General features: G+C 38.9%; 1 protein-coding gene across 1 annotated transcript; it reads right to left on the bottom strand.

The window, feature by feature from the left end:
- Positions 1-221: 221 nt before the first annotated feature.
- IREB2 (iron responsive element binding protein 2) lies at positions 222-24,018 on the bottom strand. Its single transcript, XM_040570649.1, has 22 exons — positions 23,880-24,018; positions 22,694-22,783; positions 19,301-19,466; positions 18,004-18,141; positions 15,907-16,128; positions 14,253-14,322; positions 12,854-13,037; positions 12,232-12,371; positions 11,353-11,524; positions 10,030-10,130; positions 9,363-9,479; positions 8,092-8,251; positions 7,136-7,271; positions 6,346-6,430; positions 5,611-5,767; positions 5,184-5,308; positions 4,815-4,919; positions 4,399-4,541; positions 3,122-3,269; positions 2,917-3,039; positions 2,063-2,248; positions 222-1,422 (listed from the first exon to the last, which is right to left on the bottom strand). Exons 1-22 carry the CDS (start codon positions 23,896-23,898, stop codon positions 1,312-1,314), a joined length of 2,898 nt encoding a protein of 965 aa, XP_040426583.1. The 5' UTR covers positions 23,899-24,018; the 3' UTR covers positions 222-1,311.
- Positions 24,019-24,328: the final 310 nt, after the last annotated feature.

The raw sequence follows: 24,328 nt of genomic DNA, 5'->3' as shown, positions 1-24,328 counted from the left end.
CTCTGCATAACAGTAAGTAGTACTATGAAGCTGTTCAAGATATAGGAGCACAGAAATAGCTATCTTGAAGCTAGCAGTAAAGACTCACTTGCACTGATTAGAAAAATCAATGATTATTGCAGTGATAAAACAAAAGCACTTATGCAGAAACTGTGCATCTTTCATTAATATTAAATATGCAACAGTGGATTTTTTTATTATTATTATTATTATTATTATTATTTTTATCACCAATACACTGATAATTACATTTATTGGAGTTGCAGTGGCTAAGAGCCAAATTTGTTTGGTATCCAGAGATCTTCAGCCGGGGAATCTGATACGTGTTCAGAAGAGCTGCAAACTAACAGCATATTAGAAAGCAGTAAAAGGCAGTATGGCTATCTCAGCTAGTTAACATTTGACAAGCAGAATTTATTAGACATACACTGCGTTTAAAGCAGAGGAATTTAAACAATCATAATAAACTTTTTTAAAGGTTAAAATTCTAAAGGAAAGTACTTTGGCTAATGATATCAAACATTACAGTAAAAACCTGATGGCATAAAGGACTAACTGCACACCTTAAGGTAGACATGACAAATTGCAGCTTACCAAAAGGCCAGGGTGCTATATTTGATCAGCATGAACAAAATACATCGTGGGCATTTTCTTAAATGCAGAGATGTTGCCCATGAAAACTTCATACTTCTAGCACACAGTACTTCATGGCGTGAGCAGTTTTAAATCCATATGGGATATAATGCCATAAGGTAAATCATGATCTATCATACAGGACACCGTGGGCCTTGTGGACTGCTTTTTGCTCAGCCCATAATTTAAAGAGCAGATAATTAAAAACTGAAGATCTGTTCTAAGACTTTGATGCCAAAAAACATGTCTGGCCTTTAACATTTCATACCATCTGCTACCCTTAAACCAACAAACAGCAGTACACAGATTTACAGGTGCAAAAACTAAGTGGAAACAACTGCAGAAAATCTTACATAATAATCTTCAGCACAATCAGTTTCAGATTTCGTGTAGTTTATTTACAAAATGGTCTCATAAAACATCCCCTCCATACTTACAGCTCTCTGCCACAACACACATGTTGATTTTAGCAATGTTTAATAGCACCATTAGAATATTATTTAAAATCAGGAAGGATCTTCTTGCAGTTACAATGATTCACAATCTTTTACATCCATGGACGAAGTAACTTTGAGCACACTAGGACTGTTTGCAGTTCCACAGTACAGATTCCTGGGTTCACACAAGGCATTTTCAGGATTACCAGTTAATGCAAGGTACCCATAGAGTCAGTAGTTACTATAAGAATCTTTGAGCCACAAAGTTTAGACTTCCACCATATTTGTATAAAGTTATCTCCACGTCGTTTTCAAACAAGGCAATCACGCTGAACACTTTTCCAGTGCTTGTCTTCAAAATAAAAGCAAAGAGACCACAATCAAGAGTTTTCCTTTCACCTCCCCTTGCTTATTCTCAGTTAGTATTCTAACCCCAAGTTTTGTCTAATACAAGCAAATTCAATTTGATTATCTGTCACTGCAGAACAGAGATTTCTGGGAATAGAACGACTCTACCAGCTTCGATCCAGTTGGGGGCATGCTACGTATTGTAACTACACTACTGGTAACAACAAAAAGCCATTTCCTTAAAATGGCAGATTATATTTACCATAAAGATCCTTTACACAGGATGGAAAGCTGAATCCTCCCTCAAATAGTTTCACTCTTGTCTTTCAAAGAACCTGAATGAGCTAAGACTCAATTCCACCCTAACAGAGTGCCCATAAAGGGGGAAAGCAATGCTAAAAAGTTAAAAATCAAGGATTTCAGGCTGCATAAGGAGTGCATAGAAGGAAGGCTTATTACCTAATATGTTTATATGTACTTTGGTAAACTTTAATAACCAGGACAAACTTTAGGCCAGACTATCAGTTTACTTTCAAAGAAGATCAAATACTCTTTCCTGCTTCCAATCATCAGGACTGAAAGCACAGAAAGGAGTTAATCATGAGCACGTTCAGTAAGAAATTAAAAAAATACTGCAGAGATACCTTAATATCCAAAGTCATTCCAGGCGACAGCTCTGGAGGGAACAATATAGAAAACTGCTCTCTGCCAGTGAGACCCAAAGTATTTGGATTTTCCCCAGGAAGAAACTGAAGTGGAGCTATGCCTATTCCAATCAACTGGCTTTTATGGACCTTCTCGTAGCTTTCAGCTAGGACAGCTTTAACACCCTGCAAAAATACACAAAATTTAGTACTTCAGTACAGTAGTGAGTTACAGTTAAATACAGAAGCAAGCTTCAAATAATTTATGTAAAAAATACAAGGTGAAGAAAAGAGTGCTTTGTATGAGTCCTGTAAGTAGGTAACATCTTTTAGCTTTATAGCTAGACAAAAGCAAATAAGCTGAAGCAGGTCCATACAGTATGAAACAGTTTTAGAATGAAGTGACAATGCTGTAGTTATCAGGGAGAAAGTCCCACATGCAATGTAGTTGCTTCTATTACTCCAGACTTGTGCAAGAATTACTGTCTAACTCAAAATATATTATGAATATTACAAGGAATTAGTCTACAACAGCTAGATGCTAAAATCCCTACAGAAACGAAACAGAGCCCAACACTAGGTAAATACCTAAGCTACCTCAATGTCTGGAGTCTAGGATGCTAAGTTACACGTTTGTAAGTTACATGTTTATGAAATTCAGATTTACTCCTCTGACCAGTCACTCTTCCACGAAGGTTCTAGCAAAGAAATTACTTACATTTTTACAAACAAAATGTGGTATTATATTTGAGGTTGAAGACAGTTTCTAAACAGATTTATACCCGAAGCTATTTTTTTTTAAGGTACCAAAAAAACATCAAAAACCACAGCTGTTGAAAAACAACTAGCAGTACCAGTAGAAAAGGTCCTTTTGCCGCCCAGTCTCTTGAGCTGCCCAGTCCATACTTCTTTCCTGCTAAAATAATTACAGGAATGCCTTCTTTCTGGTACAACTCTGCTGCTTCAAACACATCTAGCTGTGGAATGAAATGAAATAATTTGAGTGAGTTCTAAATTTTATCACATTTTTAAAGTAGCTATAAAAACAAATATTTTTACCGTTTGTCCAGATGGAAAATGAATTGTTTTAGGAGCCGGTTTTCCTATGAACTTATTCAGAAGCTTGATATTTGCAAAGGTACCTCTTGTCATCACAGCATCATTACCTCTTCGAGCTCCATAAGAGTTGAATTCACGAGGTGTGAGTCTACAATAAAAACATTTAAAAGGGAATCAGTTGTTTCAAAGATTACCTTATTTAGAACAATATTATGATTTTAAGTATCACGGCATCTCAAAAACATTAAGTTATCAGCACAAGAAGTAAAGAACTATTTATCTGACAAATGCAATTAATTTTTTAATTTTATTATAATATTTATTATAATAATATAATGAACATGTAAATCATTGCTAGATGAAAGCTGAAATTTTAAATGCATTTTCCATAACTTCATTATCAAGTGTTATGAGCAGTATGGTATTTAAAACAGGAGTTATCTTACATGAAGCATGGTTACTTATCCTCTCACCTCCAACAGCATGTTTATCAATAAATATTGCACCAGAATGACAGCTTTACTCTTAAATCAAACCACCATCTTAGGAGCAAACATCCATTAATTCTCTTTTAATACTACTCATTCAGACTGAATACAAGTTAAAAACAGAGTCCACACCACAGGCTATTATTTTGTCATGCTCCACTGATACTAATCATAATACATCTTTGCAATATAGTACAAGACAATTTCCAAAATACTCAGTGGAGTTGTGACATGGAAGAGATCAGCATCTCATTATATGGCCTCTAGAGAATTTCAGAAGAGATGAAAGGCACCCACCACTACCACTGCAAGATGCTGTCTGATGCAGAAATAAGCTAAAGCACCAAATTTACATTTGTAAGACCAGGCTTCACTTTCTCAAGTAACACATGCTTCTGGAACTTCTGATCTGTTCTGCACATCTATCCGACTCTTCTTGAGGATGGTAACAGTAGCAGTCACTAACCTCACGTTAACATAAGATCACACTTTGTAAATTAAGAAGTCATTTTTTCTTTGGCCTGTATTTGGCAGCAGATGTTACCTTAACAGTTACAACAATGAGCTCTTGCAGTAGGTCTCAGTTGTTTGATGTAACGTTAGACAGGACCACAAGATCAGTAATTACTTACAAATCCCAGTAGCAATTACTATTTTCCTTAACCATGTACAATCTCCACTTGATGCAGACAGGTATTTATATTGACAAGCAACAATGATGATCAGTTATTTGACTTGTAAAGCAATCCTCTGATATAATCAGAGCTGTTTAATATGAAAAAAACATACCCTTTGTTGGTCAGATACTTAGCAGCAGCACTACTCCTTGCAATGCTTCCAGCAGGGGATATGTGATCTGTAGTCACAGAATCTCCCAAATATAACAAGACATGGGCATTTTCAATCGCTTGTGGTGAAACTGGTTCTTTGGCCTAAAAGAGAAGGGGGGAGATGTGATGAGGAGGAATTGAACAAGATAGATAACACCCATTTTTCTTCTACGAGCCTTTTAGACATAACAGGCATCTGCAATATATGAAGAGAATACACAGGCTCCCCTCATTCCAAATATACAAACAACATTTAGAAGACAAGTATTAGCGATGATCAAATTTGATACTTACACACCAAAGCTTTACTGGAACAGCTATTCCCTTACTTAAATCTAATGCATATGGTCTGGTAGGTAGATCCAATGTACTTACAAGTTTATCAAAAAAGGAAGGGCATCTGATATAAGTAGATTTCAAATCCCAGGGAAATAAAGCTGACTCAGGCGCTTCCAGTGAATTCCATCGTTTGTTTCCCTTCTACATAAAAGTAAGCAAAATGAACAGGAATTTGTTTACAGTCTTTTTACATTCTGAAAGCAAACACCTTTTGGTGATTTTTTTTTTTTTTTTAAGTTATATGACATAATATCAATAAGGTAACTTGTAGTATATAGGTAACCATATCAGTCAAATCCTCCTTTAGCATAATGGAAATTACTGACAATCCAATCACATTCAACTGGAATATAAGACTATAATGAAATGCACTCTAAGTTATTTAGAACAAAAGACCATTCTTACCTCCATTTTTTCTTTCAATTCCTTAAACATAGATGATATCACACACTCTTCCTCCACTGTGTGTAGCTCTTTTCGGGTGGGCCAAATATCTCGTAGGTAGATACTTTTGCCATTAAAGCCAGTGCCTGAGGAAGGTTTTAAACAGAAAAACAATTTTGAAGCAAAATACTTAGATTATTAATACACATTATATTCATATACGTACACACACTCAGCTCTTCAGAGAAGATACCAGACACGAAGAATTTAAGAATCTTAAGAATTTAAGAAACAGTTAAGTGGATGTTTTGTTTTAGCTGCTAGCAACGTCAAACGTAACTGTGCATTCTCTTCAAATATCCTGTTGTAGTATGCTGAAATGCACAAGAAGAAACTTCTTCTAGGTATACATTAGAAATAGAAATATGAGACATATGGAAATACTTACCCAAAGGCTCAGTCTCAAAGTCTATTCTAACAGTGCCTGCAATAGCATAAGCAACTACTAGCGGTGGAGAAGCAAGGTAGTTGGCACGGACACAGTCGCAGAGACGTCCTTCAAAGTTCTTTGTTCCAGACAGCACTCCACAGGCAATTATATCACCCTGAAAGTCAGATCCAGATGTAATTTTTTCAGGACTTCATAGTACTACAACAGCTTGTGTTATTTTTTTTGATGACTAAGATGTGCTTTTAGCATTCCACTTCAAAAAGATACCCTAATTCTTCAACACAAAGGCACTTTGTTCTCCAGTGCTACCCCTCCTCTTCCTCCTACCATCAAAAGGATTTCTCTCAACTCTAATGTGTCTCCTAGTCACTTCAGTGAACTCCTGTCTAATTTGTTACCTCTTCCTTCTATTTCACCGGAGAAAAGTGCTGCAGCTATTTGGACACCGCTGGTTCAAATCAATCCAGGACATAACTCCTTAAACTCCTTGCACATTACATCCTTCCTAAGACTAGGTCCTATGTATTTATCTTACAGTTTGTATCTGTATGCTATGAAGACTATGTTACATTTATTTCACATAGCAATCAATGGTCTCCCTCTGAAACGCAGAGGCTTGAGAATATTAAGTCCAAACCAAGAACAAAGTTCCTTTTGCAGATTTCTGTATTTCTTTGTCATTCAACACTGTAACGAGTATGTTTCTGTATTCAACAAGCCTTGGACCTCTACCTGTTTTATTGCATTCCTGATGGCTTCTGGAAGGGGAGCAGTGTTTCCAACACAGGTTGAACACCCATAACCGACAACCTCAAACCTACAATAAAAAAAAAAAATCAAGTACCACATTAAATCATTAAGAGCAGTTTGTTAGCAAAAAGCCTTTTTTATTAGTTGTCACTAAGAGGATTTTTCTTCCCCTTTATTAATTAGGCATTTTAGGAATTTAATGGCAGACATCGCATCTCATTGATGCAAGCAAGACAATTTTTGTAACCAATCAAGGTTAATCAAATAAAATACCTCAAAAGGTTTCAGTTCCTTAAGTACTGGCAAAGCAAAGGCAGTAATGTTCCTCACAGAGCACAGCGGGGCACTATTAGAGAACTATGAACCTAATCTAACTATTATTTCTACTAAGTAACCAAAAGCATGCTAAACACCCCATGAAAGCATGAAAAGGCCAATTCAGGCTGAATATTAACTGCCCTGAAGAATTTACATCCAGCTTCCACTTTCAAAATACAAGAACTAGTGCATCCTGAGAAAGATACTTACACATATGTAGCTTGTTACTGAAACTCAGAGCTCAGCTACGGTAAAAACTTACACACAATAAATTCTAAGGTGGGAATAAAATTGAGTGAAACAACTGTAAATAAACACGTAGCTAAAATGACAGACTAGCAAGCTTAAGAATTAGCCATCCCAAAGTGAATAGCAAGCATGGTTATCAACCTGTACAAAAACCCACGTGAACTATTTTTCTGAAATAACAAATGGAACAGGAATCAAAACGTACCCAAGCTTACTGAGGTATGGTAATACTCCACTTGAACTGAGGTAATGTGTAACCATTCCACTGCCTGGTGATAAACTTGTTCTTATATAGGGCTTTACCACTAGGCCAGCTTCAACAGCTTTTTTGGCCAGAAGTCCTACAAGACAAAAAAAAAAAAAGACAGCTTATGTTTTGTATACCCCTTAAAATAACATTTACACGATGCTAGCTTATTTAAACCAAGCATAAAAAAGGCCATGGGGACCTTCAATTTATTAAAGTAACTACTTGTCTGAATAAAGTTACTTTATTCGTAACAATATCATTCAAGTTTTAGCTCTCATTCCTGCTCTGTAGATGCCCATTTTCTCTTCTATAACAAAAATATTTCCCATGTTCTAGCTGGCCATCAGTACAACACTCCTCCACTGATAAAGGTCACACAGCTTCAAAGTGAAACTTGCCTTAGCCACAAGGGATCTTAAAGGAAACAAAGCAAGGTCTGAGAAGAGTTAACCGTTCCAGGAAAATTACATGCATCTTATAAAGACATAGCACGTAGTACCTAACTGTTAAGGCACAGAGCAATTCTTCAGCAAACTGGATTTACTTTCCAGACTCTGCTGCTAACCATGCAGTTCAAGCTATTATCATCTATGACAAAGCCCACCTTCTGCATCAACTTGTGTCAAGATGTGCATCCACCTGAAGGTAGCCCTAAACCTGGTTACCTGTTGAAATGCTACCAAATAGAAATATTTTTGAATTACTATTATTACAACTACTTTATGACAAATTTTGAGATCATATTATTGAAGAAAATCTCACATTACCTAACCTCTTGAACATACAAGTTTAAGGCTAGAAGTGTACCACTTGAAGCCTTCCAGTCATTACAGAGAACCTACAAAAGTGAAGGTAAAGGCTGTGTAAACATGGGCACAACATTAAGATCAGGTTGCTACCAGACAACATACCTGCAGCAAGCATGACAGACGGATTGCAATTATTGGTACAGCTGATTACTGCAGCAATGACAATGCAGCCATGAGATAGCTTGTATTCATTTCCTTCATACTGAACAGGTACAATGTCATTCTGTTTCTCAACTGCAATCTGAAACCCTTTAACACCAGTCTAGATAACAAAAATATGTTAGCAAATATTATACTACATTAAGTATGACATTACAAGTGAACACCCATTTTAGACTAATACTCAGCTGTCCCATTAGGAACCCTTAGGCAGATTTTGGAAGTCATCAGTTCACACACCTCACTTGCCATACATATAAGTCTCATCCTTTCTTTGTAGTTACATTAACTTTGTAACAACTGTGAACAAATGCCAGTCAAAGGATGGTTGATGCCACGTATTTCTTGCTACACACAAAAGAACAGTTCCTTAAGAGTCTATCTCATTTTATATAATGCTTGTTTCTGAATTAGAGGCATACCCAAGACTAATTTGAAAAGGATAACTAAATGCAAACTAGCTCCTCCAGCTCTTCAGCACGGTCATCCATAACCTGTTCTGATTTCTTTCCCCACCACAACTGATCATTCCATTTTATATACCTCATTACAAGCCAGAAATGCTAAAGCCAAAGAATTTTGACGGAACTTCTAAGTGGAAATGTTTCTGATCAAATATTGTTGCTAGCCCTTAACTTTAATGACCAACATTAAAAATGACCATGCATTTCTGTATTATCTACATTCTTAGATGCCTATGCTTACTGCAAACCAAAAACACCAGCTTAAGAGTGAAATAACTTCCTCTGAAGTCAAATTACGCTGCAAGCAAAGAATTCCATGCAAGTGGATGGAACAGAATTTAAAAACCTAGACCACTAGGTAGCTTCAAATCTTGAAAGTCTTTCTGCATCTCCTTTAACACAAGATGGACTTTTTCCTCTTGTAATTCTGTTTAGGAAATTAAGTAAAATGCAGCTCTTTAAAAAAAATGGAAAATAAAACACTTCCCAGGCTTACACTACTCATTACTAAAGCTTCCCTCTGTACAGTCTAAATTGTGAGAATAAGGACTTTTGAATATTATGTTCGTGATGAGCATGCCTACGATTTACCAGCTACTACCCTAGGGACGTTTGTCAAGCAAGAAAATAATATCTTTAGATTATCTGTTCACATAGTAATAACTAGGGCTCAGCAGGTGTGCAAGGAGTAAACAACATTTACTTGTGTGGATTATAGTACCTTTCGAAGAGTACATCAGTTGTACAAACCTTTTCATTTAAGCAGGCTTGGAAATCACTTTTCATGTTATTAACCGCCACTCTATCTTGGGATCTCTTGGGGCCACTGACATACGGAATTATAGAACTTAAACTAATTTGCACTATCTGAAAAAGAAAGAAAAGAAGCATGCATTAATCAATGCCAGCTCCACATTATTTAATACACTCCTTTGAAACACCCAGGACATGTTTTGTTTAAAATACCAGTGTTCCGAGACATTAAAACTCTAGCCTTCCATTTTCAAGATGGTTCATTGTACAAGGCTATCAATCACAAAATCATAGTCCAGGTTAGAAGGGACCTCTGAGATCATCTGGTCCAACCTTTTGGGGTAAAAACATGTTGTCTAGCCAAACCTTAAAAGGTTCTTCTTCAAACTGCTTTAAACATTATCCCCTAACTTTCTACCATCCCTAAGACTTGCACAATCACTTGGGAGCAATAGGAATTAAAATACATACCTCTTCGTTGAAATGAACATTATTTCCCCTTTCTCCTACCCCACCCAAATTTTGCAAACATGCCCTGTTTAGAATTGAGAGTTAAACACAACTTCATTAAAGCAATACAAGTTACAGCAGGAGACACTTAAATCAGCAGCTGTTACTTGTTATTAGAAACAAATGTACAGAAAACAAGTCATTTCAAGCATACCTGGGAATACTCAGGTTCTCTGGAAGAACTCTCATAATTTCTAAATAACTTCACAGCTTTAAGATATGCTTCCATGACTTCAAGCTTGGCCTTGTCAAAACCTTAGTAAATACAAACATGAGAAAGTGAAATAAATAAAAACAAAACACAGCTCTCAGAAATTGAGACTGTTTCAATCAAAAATTATCCCTGAACATCCAAAGTAGTCCTTTTTCCAAGGCACACCACTTCTGTATCACACCATCTAGGAGCTATCAAGAATGACATATCAATTAAAACACATTTTGTTTGTTCTTTATTTGTTTTCAAATTCATTTAACTTTCCCTCTTAGATCAAAGAACAAAATAAGCTGTCTCGACACTAGCAATTGTAGCTCTAAACTTACTGATTTTTCCCTTAAGTTCATGAATTTCTTCCCCTACTGAGATTTAAGACAGATCATGTGTTTAGTTGATAATATGACATATTACTGGCCATGGTTAGAAAACCTGTTTTGTTTGCTATGTGCTGACCAGACAAAGCATATTTGGTATTAAAAATGTTTTAACTAGTACTTAAAAATGACAGACTTCAGTTTCAGAGAGGCTTACTAATGTTAATGAGCTTTTGCTGTTTGTTACCCTGTGGCTTTCCGCATTTGCTCTAGGTTGATAAGGAATGGACACCCTTCTACCTTAGCTTAAAATGTCATTGAAATAATGCTTTTCAAAGGAAAAAAAAAAAATCACTGTGAAAGTCAGAAACATGTTGTGGGTTTTTTGCTGTTTCACTTCATAAGAAGTATTTTAGATGTTGATTTCGTAAGGATTCTACAGGTGGTTAAGGGATTAATTCCATATATAGATGTCCCTTCCGACCCAAGCCTTTCTATATTCCATATATTCTTGAAAATATGAGAATTTTCTTATACTTTAAAGTTTACACATGCTTTCAAAAACAAGGACTCTGAAAGTTAAAAGAACAGTTCAGCAAAAACAACACAATATTAATAAATTAGCTATCAGATAAACGAACCAGACCGGATGCAAACCTCAACGACAAGTCAGTTTTCCATGGCCCAGCGTTCTATGTGCAAAAGTTACAGCCTCACTTAAATATGGGGAATACATGGAGACAAGATAGGCCATGAGATTCTACAGGATAGAAGTTTTAGCTTAGTATATCCCACAACACAGATCGTAATTGTATGGCAGGATTTTTTATGTTAAATCCAAGACAAACAGTGATCTTCTGCAGGGTTCTAAGTATGGAGTTTTCTGCAAGTGCATTAGCACATCTGAAACTCTATTACTGTGAACCAGTACCTTAAATTTCATCTTTACCTGTATGCTTTAAGTGCTTCAATGTCACATTATCAACAGGGAAAAAGCTCAGAATAGCACCATATTCAGGACACATATTTGCTATTGTGGTTCGGTCTGCTACAGACAGCTGGGAAACGCCACTCCCAAAGAACTCAACAAATTTTCCGGCAACATCAGCTTGCCTAAGATGCTGTTTAAAAGAACACACAACAACATTTGTTATCTCAAGAGATAATGTAAGCAATACCTCTTGCAACAGCACGCAATTAGGAAGTCATGAATGTCTGAAATAAAACAAAGTTCCACATATGCAAAAAAAATAAAAATACTCCAAACCCCATTAAGACACTGAGTTCTCAAGTCTAGACTGGAACTTGACTTCATTACACACACCTCCATTCGCAGCAGAGTTCTTCAGATTTCCTAGTCAAGAACATACAGATGCTTCTCAAAGCATTATGCCAGAATATATTTTCAAAGCAATCAAAGTTCTTAAATACTTTGACACTAGCTTTTCATCTACTAAATCTGGATAGATGGCAAAACCCTGGCTTCAGAAAATACATTCTTCAGTCATACCAGACTATGACTATAGATTGGCCTTGTGTCTAGCAGGATTTTAGAAGAAGAAAGGTATCCAGAAGAAGTTTGAGCTAGAGAAGAAGCCTACATGCTGTAAACAGAAGAAAAAAGGGAATTAAGGCTTCTCTGTGTTCCTCTATCCTGTACAGACTTTTTTTTTAAGGACTTATAAATAAACCACTACAGAGGAAAAACACTCTGGAATGTTTAAAGGTATATCAGAAATACTCCCAGCATTTAATTTACTTCTAAACCTCTCCCATGGTGGAACTCACAACACATTTTACTTGGTTTGAGAAGGCATTGAACTCTTACCTTTGTAATGCTCAGAACAATATCTATGGATGTAGCAAGTGGGCTGGCTGTGCCTGTCAGTTCGCACCCAACCACCTCCGGCAGAGTTAGAGTAACTGGCATCCCCAGCATCACTGCTTCTGTTTCAATCCCCCCAACACCTGGAAGGTGAATATTATGTTGGTTTTCATCAGTTTAAGTAACAGACTAAATATTTTTAAGTTCTAAAAATCTAATAAAGCTCTTCCTGTTAAGCCTAAAGGCTACAGCAAGAAATGCAGATATTTTCCATTAAATATTTGTACATGAAAGACATTGAGCAAGACTACTGCTGAAGTTGCTGGACTTCACAACCTAATAGAAAATACTCCGCATCTGAATTTATTTCCCATGAGGAAGGAAACCTTTCTCTAGATTTTTTACTGCATGTCCAAAAAGCACTTCAATACCAACAGTTCTTTTGCTATTTTCTTTTAAAATTCAAGTAGTTTCTTGATGATATACTAGCTGAGATTACTATTAAACAAAAAACATTTTGAAGAATAATTCAAGACAGTTTGTTATGCTTGAGACAGAAATATTCAGTAGGAAACAGCTCAGTACGCCTTTCAAAGTGCTATCAAGTTACTCTTCGCATACTTACCCCAGCCCAAGATACCCAAGCCATTTACCATGGTCGTATGAGAATCTGTGCCAACCACACTATCTGGATACAGGAAATCTTTAACTTCAAAAACAATTCTTGACAGATACTCCAAGTTAACTTGGTGCGCCATTCCAGTCTCCGGTGGAATTATGGAAATATTCTTGAAAACCTTTGAGCTCCACTGTGATTTTTACAAAATGAGAAATAAGATTTTTTTTTTTCCAAAGGCTTATTCAACTCTCACTAGAACACAACTAAAATGACAAAGCTAATATGCAATATAACAGTACTCGCTGTTTATCTAAGTGGCTTTTGCTCATTTGTCAATGAGTTACATGAGCCCCCTGGATTCTACACATTCTTAATGATTAGCAATTGAATCGATTCATTCAATTCCTGTTAAAGGCTGCATCAATAATTCATACTTACCTTCCCAAAGCAGGGCTTTGGGCTAAAGTCTTAACTTCCAGTTCATGCAACTAATTTTCAAGCACAGCTAAGACTAATATTTGGACAACAGAACCTAACCATTAATATTTATAGCAGATTGCAGTTCAGGTTTTACATCTCTGTATAATACTGAACAGGCAATTTAGAAAACTGTCTTGATACACACAAACTCAGCATGCTAGATATAAAAGAAACTGCCATGGAGACTTGTAACAAAATTCAGCTTGGCAGTTTCCCCTTTTCAATAATATTCAAGCTAATCTGCAGCTTTTCTGAAAGAAATATCCTAGTTTCCTTATATGAAAAGATTTTTGGATCACTGCATTGAATTCATAAACAACATTAGTGGATGAGGATCAAATACCAATCCTGCAGATCCATGACTAAAAAGATGCTGATGCCACAGAAGACTTGTATTAAACACAATGTCTACTAGCACGGCTGCCCAGCCGGAGACTAGTAATGCCTCAATACCAGCTTCTCTTCAACACTTCTAACTTCAATAAGATTTTCAACAGGAATACGGATAAACCAACCTTTTATTCAAAAGCTCATTGAGATCTACAGCACAGAGCTCATTAAAACACATTAAAAAGACTAATGCTTCATAAATACCCACTTTGTCCATTACCTTCACATTTGCAAGACCAATCAAATAGTGAACTTTTTCAAATCAGAATTAGAAATATTTTATCCCCTTTAAGTGACACCTACATTTAGAAACTCTGCAGTCTAACAATTTTAAACAATTTTAAATTTCAAGCCATAAACCTGTTATTAGCTAATTTTCTGTTCACATATTAAATTTAGATTTAATTAGCATCTGACATTTCCAAATTACTACATTTCTTTTATCATCTAAACCTGAACACCAGCAGAGAACAGAGCAAGATCTTAAAACAACCAAAACACACAACACGCAAAGCCCCCAAGTTCACAGACATACCTTAAAAAATTGAAGTCTCTCTCTATTTCTGCCGAATTCCATCTCTTGATTCTTCAATACTGTCTCAGGCCTAGGCAGATAGTAAGTTTACAAGCACTATCATAATTTCAAAGTACAAAAGAACAAGTTATTTTTGCTTGTTTGATAAAAGACTCGTTTAAGCCTGCAGCAAAATATGAAGTGGTTTATTAAAACAAAGGTAATTCCTTCCTTACAGCAAACGTTCTGAAAACAGTCAAAAATAACTGATTTAATCTGTGCCAAGAACAGATTTATTTTTAGGTATAGTTTGCCTCAAGTATTTAATCTCAAAAAATAAGATCTGTTCCCATCATGTACTACAGTGTAAGGAATCTTTTTCCTCTAATTAATGTTCTGCTGAGTTGCACACCTCAAATTTCAACTATCGTAAAGAATCAAGGTGTTCACTAGTTCATGTGGAAAACGCCCTCCATGTTCAGTACTAGCCCTTTAGGAACTGGGTAGAACATTAAGACATTGTAACTATCCTCCATATCCATACATTTTCCTCTATGGCACTACTTTTTATTCACAATTTCTCATTAGTACAGTCTCTTAACATGAACTATCTTTTATAAGTTATATTAATGAAGAAACTGTTATTCATTATGGAATAACCCACAACTTAAGAGCAATAACCTCTGCTTTGAGAAGGTGGACAAGGAAGGAATTCACTTGTTTTACACCAGGAAGGAAAAAAATCCTCAGTTCTCCAGAGGCTGATTTTACATCATGACCCTTCCTCCTTTCTTCTTTGCAGTGTCAGAAGGTTAGCAGGTATATTGTCTTGCAAAGCCCTTAGGGACAGTCATCATTCAACCTTCAGCTTAACAAATGCTACTGCTGGTTTCCTGCCAGAAACATCAATATTGCTGAAAACATCACTAATTCTGTATTACTGCACCTGCACTGAGCAGGGACATTTGCATATCTATAAAATAACAAAGACAACCAGCTTTTAAATTCTACACCTGTCAGGCACAAAGAGATAGACATCTGAATAGTCTATCAGAGAAAAGAGGTGGCAGCTGAAAGAAGGATGATTATATGTAATTGTCATAGATGGAACAGTACACAATGATCTGTTAATATTGAAAATCTGGAAAAGACAAACAGATGAGGTTCCTCTGTGCCATTACATAAAGGCAGGATGTACGCTGACTTTCAACTCAGTGACAGAAAGACTGCGAGACTACAGAGAGAGAAGTAATGTGTAGGCTGAGAGCCACAAACTCCTGCAAAGCTCCCATAGCGAAATGAAAATTTACTTTGAGCCATGAAACAATGTTTCATTGCCATTTACTTTCTAACTTACACAGGATTGCTCCTGTGCTTTGTTGTCCTTGTAAGGAAAGGAAGTAAGTCTCACAATGTCATTTAAAATGACAGTCATCAGTCACACAAACGGCCATCTGCACTGTTTACTAAAATCATTCTCAAAAATTTAGACTAATTAGACTAACTTAGACTAATTGAAACCTGCTACATCAGACCTTCTAGATGCTGAAACCAGTCTACAGAATGTGTGACTAGAAGTACAGAAGTATGTTTAGAAAAATGTGTCTCTCTAAACTGTCCCAGGCAGTACTTAACACAGAAAGATGCAAGTAATTAAAATAGGAAGTTTTCATACTCAGGCACCGGCTGAAGGTGAAAAGGACAGAGGATTGGCGTGTTTTCAATCTGCGCAGAAAACTGTCCTGAGTTGCGACTCAGATCTCCAGCACTACACGGCCCCTTGCAGCCAGTCTGACCCCTGCAAGGTAACTTCCGAGGCTGTATTTTAAGTGGAGAAAGCTTTGCCGTCGGCTTCTGTGACTCACCACCTCCAGGATTTGGAGTATTCTGTATTGCACTGTAATATAAAATAGCAGAATCATTTAAACATTAGGTTTGTTTGGTTCCTAACCACTTAAGCTCACTTAGTTATTACCCCACTATACTAGTTAAGTGAACTGCAATGAATTTCCTTAAAGATTAACACCAGACAAGTAACTCCATCAATTCGTTCATGAAAGATCATGTTTAAAAAAAGAACATGTTGCAAAGGCTAAACTTAGGGCATTACACTTGGAATGGGTGGGGAGCGCCTCATGCAAGCAGAGGACTGGCATGTTTCTTATTCTAAAGCATGTTTCTTATTCTACAGTAGTACTATACATGTTTCATACAATCCATTAAGGAAGATGACAAAGCCTTTTCAAGTAAAGAAATGTAACTTACTGTTTAATTAAGCTTTTGATACAAATTCTCAAAAGCTCAGATACATTTTATGCTCAAATCAACTCTGTCAGAAGACAAAAGTTATGCTTTTTTAAAAATAAAGTCCATATGGCACACTACCCACTATTTGTTGGATATTCAGTTTCTCCATGAGAGTCAAGAAACCAGTTGTGAAAGATGGATGACTTCTTACATATTATTATTTACTAAATCATTGACTTGTAAAGCCACTGCTTTCTGCAGCTTTAACACAGAAAGATAGGTAGTTATCTAACTGCAGAATACTGCATGGCCTTAGAGGATACCTTGTCTAAATCCCAACTTAGTCCATGAGCCTCTGATCAGCAGGAGATAGAAGCTGTAAAAAGCAGCACAAACCATCCTGCAGGGAAGGGTTTCTTATCACAGGTCAGCAGCTGCTGAGTTCCTGCGAGCTTTCCAGAAGTGAAACTACAGAAACCCGATTTATCATTACAAAGCAGCACGCTGAGACCTCTTGTCAATACTTGGTGTTGCTGATAATTTCAGGCTAGCCCAAATGTAATCGAGTCCACTGTCTCTTCAGACACTAGACAGACCACAGGACTGAAACTGCATATGCAACATGCTTTCCACTCTCCTAAGATATTAACCAAATTGAAATCCTGTACATACTTGGAAGGTCTACAGAATTATGACTCATATCCATACCCGGTTTGTGAATTCTAAAAATTCAGGGGAAAAAGCCTGGAGCAAAGAACAAGCAATTCACGGTTCTGCACACCTTTGGGAAAGCTCCATGATGAAGGGGGAACAGGGGTGGAGGGGAGCTGCATTAGAAGGGAACTTCAGCATACACTGAATAAAATTCAAGTTTTCCTTTTCTGCAGCATTATGTTTCTAGCACAAGGCAGCCCCAGGCTGTTTTCATCACACCAGTGTGTGTCAGAAGGAAACCAGGCTGACAGTGTTCTAGTCCTAATACTTTTCCAGACTCCAAGTACACTCTTCCCCCAAATCTATACAACCGTTCTTCATCTGTAGCAAAATCAAAGCCTATATAAAGTCACAGTTGTAACTTACGAGCTGAAATTACAGTCCTTCAATACATCTGACTGCAAAGCCATTTCTCCAGAGCTGTGACAAGGGACTTACTATTACACTAAACTTCCAAAAAGTTTTATCAGTAGGAACAGGGAAAAGCAAAAATGACAAACACTCTACCTCATTCTTGAGACATTATCTTCTGGAAACCAGGACAGACCCAGTTTACTTCAGCAATCTCCTGCCCAGAATTTGTATTCTGTCAGCTCCATCTATAACCCCTTAGAACCATTCTCTCTCTCCTTCTAAAGTATTATTTTTTTCTACTTTTATCTGATCCTCTTTTAGGTACCATCAAGTCTACTTCCAGGGATCCAGACACGACAAGTGATTTAATGGGATGGGACAATACAAAGACCAGAGTGAACCCACAGTTCAGTATCAGATAGGAGTGTGTATTTCCTCAAAAAAAACAAGGTATTACCATTTGCTGAAATCAATCTGCAGAGAATGGTCAACAGTGAGATCAGTTGGGCAAGCAGGATTGACTTTCACAGGATCTCCTCCAGCATTTCTCACCGCTTCCCTCATGGCAGCAAAATCCACCATTGCTGGAATTCCACTAAGAGAAGAAAAAGCAAAGTACTACAGTAACATCAGACATTAATGCTCTAAAATACAGAAGCTTCTTTCTAAGTCTATATCTAACTATTTGAGTTCTGTTTCAGACAGTATAACCCTGTTTTTCCATTCTCTAAGTTTTAAAGAAGTCCAAATATTTTTATAATTTAATGGAATTGGTACTAATTCACAACACCAAACAGCATGCTTTAAGGTAACATACCAAAAAGTACAGAAACACCTTAAAGAAAATAATTGTATTTGCTCTTTTGTCCTGCTATGCTTCTGAAGTGTTATGTACATCATTTTCATGCTTACTACCTTATAAAATCTTGTATTGCAAACAATGCTCATGCTATACATTTTAATACTTTAGCATGTATTACGGTTCTTACAGAGCCAGTCATTTCTGAAGCTCAGCATTTTATAGAAGCTGATACCCTTGTTATTACACAGGTAAGAGTAGCTGAAGTACAAAACTGAAGGGAGAACACACTATTATGTCAGTCTTCTTAATTTCGCTTGCTAAACAGAAGTTACTTTTTATTATTACTATCACAATTCCTTTTTTTTTTTTTTAATTCCCTCACTTCTTCATAAACACTTAGACAATGATTCACCAAGACATCCTGCATTTAATATTTGCAAGTTGCTGAAGGACTGTCCTTTCAGCTAGGCCATACTCAAATCACAGAAAGTTAATACATTAAAAGACTTATTAAATATCTATTATTCATGCTTTGAACTGGGTTACATATTCTTGCGGAGCAAGCAATAGTTATCTCCAGTTGTCTCAAGCACAAACTATATATTTCAATGAACTGTCAGCCATCTGGCTACAGTCAAAATGCTGTCACTTCCATCTGTGTTTTGGCACTTATCCTGTAAAGTGTTCCCTGTAGGCCAACAGCTTCGTCCTCACCAACCTGCGCTAAAACCAGGGTAGCATACGAACGACTCCTATTCTTCCATCACATGCAATTATGTTATATCTGCTGAACAGCAGCAGCAGTGCATGAGCTATTTAGAAAGAGCTATTTCAGTATCAAAAGGCTAGCTGCTACTTCTATTTTCAAGCTGAAGTACACCTACTCCTCAGTGAGTTTACACAGATATTTCACAGTATTTCATGCACACATGTAAGCACACACTCCACTTACGTAAAATCTTGAAGAACAACTCTGGCAGGACAGAAGGGCACTTCAACATTATTCTGTTTTGTCTTCCAGTCTAAAATGTTCATAGCATCTGTTTCTTTCACTAAGAAGCCATCACAGTTACGGATACTGGATTCAAACAACACTCGAATAGAGTAAGGCAGAACATCTAGGGTAGGCAAAGTGACTTAGTTAGTGCAACAGCCTCAAGCTTCTATGTTTTGCTAAGTTACAATTTCACATTTCTAAAGAGGTCCAGTTTGCTAGGGATTAGAAGGATGAGAGCTACGGGAACCCAATTGTCCAGTTGCTTTTGGGTTTGATCTTCATTATAAAATGTGGAATGGCGAGCTGCAGAGTGCGTACGTTGCAGAAGAGCAATTATCATACGGAATTTGAACAGAAGATACCAATGTCTTGACTGCACTGTGTTAAGTCAGTGACACTTAAGAGGTACGCTGTGCCAGCAGGAGATGCATACAAGGCATCTAGAGCCGGGATTACCGAACAGAATGGGTGACAGGCAACAGCAATGAGAATATGCCAAAACCATCTCTGAACTGTAAATTTCATCATTACTTGAGATATCAAGCCAAAAGCAACTAATGTCACATCATTTTCTTTGTCTTTGATAAAAAGTGATATGAAGAACAGAAACCATTCTGACACGTGCCATAAAAATAAACATATTTCATAAAACATTAGGGATAACATTTCACTAAATACAACTTCAGTTACTTTGTTTCTGATCTGGATTAAGGTATTGAAAGAAACAGCGTTCTGGCATGGTGAAGTTCAGTGAACTGGAAATAAGAATGAAAAAAGCAGAAGGAGAAAAAAAGCATGTCACTATTCCCTGCAAACAACAAAAAAAAAGATTAATTCACATTTTCCTCCAGATACCATTCTTCTCAGTATAATTCAAGGAAACAAATGACTTGGTAACAGTGAGAAATATTAAATAGTTGGAAGAAGAGGGTTAAACAGTTACGTTTAGGCTTTAGCCAAAAGAGTTAAGATCTGGTGGTCTCAGCCTAGTCCAGAAGTTCACCCACAAGCTATCAATACAGGATTTGCTGACTGTTCTCATCATGCATCTTCCTCAGGTATCTACTGTTGTCTAATTAGACGAGTCAATCAAAATAATACAGAAGTGTCACCAAACCTATTCTGAAGCAGCTGTAATGCCACCACTTCACTTAAAAGCCAAATAACCAGAACCAACCTGCTTTGCTTTTTCCTGGATTACAAACAATAAGCAGGGCACCCTTGCAGCAATAAGAGCCAACTGCACATTGGGCCAGGTAGCAGCCAGCAGCCACAGAGGGATTACTTCTCCCCGCTAGACAGCAGTAAGGTCCTATCTGCAACAGTGTGTGTAGCTTTGGACCTCTGAGGAGGTGGCAAATCTCAACAAACCAAAGCATAACCAGAGAAGAACCTCCTAGGGCTGTTATGGGGCTGCAGCTCTTGTCACACAGGAGCAGGTAAGAGACCTGGTTTGCTCATTCTGAGAGAAGAAAGCAAAGCAAACCAACTATAATTTTCTACAGCCTAACAGGAACTGCAGAGAACGCGAAGTCTTACTCGGAGACGCGTCCAGTGAAAACACAAAAAAGTTAGAAGGCACAGGAATGGATACTGTGATAGGGTACAGAGAAGATGATGTGACAGGGAGGATGGTGAAGCACAGGGTCAAGAGACGCAGTGGAATCTCCATCCTCACAGACTGGTGGAGCTCAAGTGAGAAAGGCTCTCCCAGTTAGCCCTAGTGCCAGCAGGGACATGGACCTAGATCTCCAGATGTCCCTTCTGTCCTACATCATTCTGAGGTCTTTCTAGCTACCATTTTACCCATAACTGATTAACGTTTTCAACACTAGAAAAATTGGATTGTTCTTATCAAATTGGCAAATAATTAAATTAACATTTACATTAGAAATCTGATTAACTTATTGTCAGATTATAGTCAGATGCCCTAAGGCAGAGGACAAACAAGCAACAGCCAAAATTAATGTTCTAGCAACAAATGCAATGAACAATTCCAGATAATGGATTTCTTATTAGTGCTGTCCCACACTGCACTTAAATCCGTTTAATATGCAGTTAATATGAAGCCTCCAACTTCTGCACATGAGTCTCCACTGGAAGAGAAAGGCCTTCTTATCCTATTCTGTTTACATGACTTCTCTGAATTTCTCCACCTACTTCCACTGCTGTTCCAAGCTTTACTCACTCATCCAGACAGAAAGCAGTATCTTCTGTTTAAACTCTCACTCCAGCCACAAGGACCTTCAGAAAAACTAGAGCAGAACTGACTGGCTTTGTTGCTACCACCCTACTGCTGCTTCTCAGACAAAGCCATGAACAGAAGCATTCTACCTCCTTCTCACGTGCTTATCTGAAAGATTAACTGCAGCATTACATTAGTAGACATCTGCAAGAGCACAAAGCTGTTGCACAAAATTTGCAGCAGCCATTGTTGTCCTGGAAAAAGCTCCCCTCTCTTTCCTTTTAAGGACAAGCAAGTAATTACTGCTGTCAAACACGGGTTTAAAGTGAAATATCCACTGGCAATATTTTAGTTAAGAAACACAGCCTTAAAAGAAGCAAAACTGAAAAAAATCCCAAATAACTCTAATAATATATACCTTGTATAAGTATTTTATGAGTTTAACATGAAAACTAAGAAAATAATGAAAGTATACTTTGATTATCTGCAAGATTAAAATCTTTTCCAGCTAACAGTGATCTATAGCTCTCCCCATCTGCAGTTCTATCCCTCCTCCCATCACACACACAAATACTTTCTATTTTTTAGGAAGCAACCAGACAGATGCCCAAAAAAAACCTTCTTGGCACATATCACTTAGAGACACATAGCATACTAATGACATGCTGAGATTAAGCATTTGTTTGCACACCACCAGAACTCATCCTTCCGCAGCAGCTGTGATAAAAGCTACGTTCCAGTAAACAAAGTTATCCACTATCTGAAGATGCTGTTAAGGTGAAATTAGCATACCAACAAACAGGACAAAATTGTTGTTAAAAAAAAAAAAAGTTTTTTGGAAGCACTACACTCCAGTTCTCGGCTACTTCATTTTTAACAAAAGATAGATTATTTGGATCTGTAGTATTAGAGTAAGACTCTGGTGATACCTGCTGCACTTTCTCCCCTGATGAAAAAAAGTTGCATGAAATATTATCCCCCCTGCCCTGACCTATTAATCAGCTTCACAACGCAATAATAAAGTAGAAAATTATAAGCTTTCAAATATACCTATTAAGAGCCCACAAACTCACAATTGCATCTCCTAACGTTTTACAGCAGTAAGTGGTGCATGTTTACTACTGGTACTGTCCTAATTGCCAACTGTTAAAAGTTATCATTACCATACTTGGTGCCTCCAAGCTTCGAGACATTGTAGAACCTCTTTTGTGGATAGTTTGTTAATGCTTCAATTACAAGCTGGTAAGGGCTTCCTGGAAAAAAAAAAAAAGTTGCAGATAGGAAAGAATGGAAGGCTTGATAACTGACAGAAGGCCAGATTTTTATTTCCAGTTTTACCAAAAAATATTGTTCCTCTAGGACTGTAAGTAAATCATGAATGGAAAAGCTTCCAAGTGGATTGGGACACCTAATGTTGGAGATGTGTGACTAACATGAATTTTAATATTACTAGGTATGTACAGGTCAAGCAAGTCATCAGCATAGTCAGAGGCCTAAATGCACATTTGACCTTTATTGTCTCAGTTTACCATCTACAGGACAGAATAAATGCACCTTACCAACCTAGATAAGAGACAGATATACTACAAAACATAAGTCATTAAGTGTTTGGCTAGTGACAGGCAAGCAAGAGCCAGAAGTAAACCTCCTGACAGATGTTAAGTGAGAAGAAAAACGCCTTCTGGAGAAGACCAGGGGTTCACAGAGGGGCTGGGGTTTGTCCCATCGCTAGCTAACCGAAGGGATCGCACCACTGACATTCCACCGAGCCCTTCGGATTGCGTACAGCAAGAGCGTAAAGAATTACAATCTGGATCACGAGCAGCGGGGAGAAAGGCTTCAGACGTGACGTGACCGGGCTGCTCCCGGGGGCACCAGAACCCAGCGCTGGTCCTGCCGCCGCCGCTGGCCCTTTGTCTGCCGCTCGCGCGGCTCGCCGCCCGCTGCAGCTGCACGCCCGCCACGGGGCACGCGCCGCACGCAGCTCGCAGAAGCCGAGCACCAAACGGGCACCACGGCCCCGCTAAGCCGGGCACCGCCGCCAGGCCTCGGCCCCGCGAGCAGGACCGCGGGGCGCCGCGGGCCCCAAGATGGTGGCCGCGGACAATGGGCGGCCGGCGGGGGGGGGTCCCCGCGCTACCGCCCCCGGCCCGCCGCAGGCCCGGAGCAGCGCTGCCGCAGCCTGGCGGCCTGAGGGAGGGGGCGAGGGGGCGGCCCGGCCCGGCCCGGCCCGGCCCGGCTGAGGAGCCGCGCAGCCCCGCGCTCGGGCCCGCGCCGCCGGTGCGGAGAGCGGAGGCGAGGCCCGGTCCCGGGGCGCAGCCGCGTCGGCGCCGCGCCGCCCGCACTGACCTGGCCTGGCAGGGTCCATCGCCGGCGACCATATTAGCGCGGCGGGGGGAGCGCGGCGCCGGGGGGAGCGGGCCCGGGCGGGGCCGCACAACTCTCGCGAGACTACGCCGCGCCCCGCCCGGCCGCCTGCCGCTCGCGAGAGCCGCCGCGGCGCGGCAGGGAAACGGGCGCGGGATCTCGCGAGACGTCGCGGAGCGGGCGGAAGTGGGCAAGTGAAGGGAAAGGGGAGGGCGGGCAGCGTGCTCTCGCGAGACCCGTGGGGCCGGTGACGGAGGCGGAGGGGCGGGGCTGCCCGACAGGGAGCGCCTCGGACGGGGCCGCGGGCACCGCCCCTCGGCCACCGCCCCTGAGCGGCATCACGTGACGCGGCGCGCCGGGCGGGGCGCGGCCTCACCCTCAGCCTCAGTCTAACGGCCGGCGGATAACGGTTAACGGCTGAGGGCTAACGG

Source organism: Cygnus olor, chromosome 11, assembly GCF_009769625.2.
Source record: "Cygnus olor isolate bCygOlo1 chromosome 11, bCygOlo1.pri.v2, whole genome shotgun sequence".
Classification (NCBI taxonomy): Eukaryota; Metazoa; Chordata; class Aves; order Anseriformes; family Anatidae; genus Cygnus; species Cygnus olor.
The sequence above is the reverse complement of the archived record's forward strand: the minus strand, read 5'-3'. Positions and strand labels throughout refer to the sequence as shown.

Coding starts and splice junctions, on each gene's coding strand:
- IREB2 (XM_040570649.1), bottom strand. Junction 11,525..12,231: donor TTGTTCTGAGCATTACAAAG/GTAAGAGTTCAA, acceptor TCTTTTAAACAG/CATCTTAGGCAAGCTGATGT. Junction 8,252..9,362: donor AAGCCTGCTTAAATGAAAAG/GTTTGTACAACT, acceptor TTTGTTATCTAG/ACTGGTGTTAAAGGGTTTCA.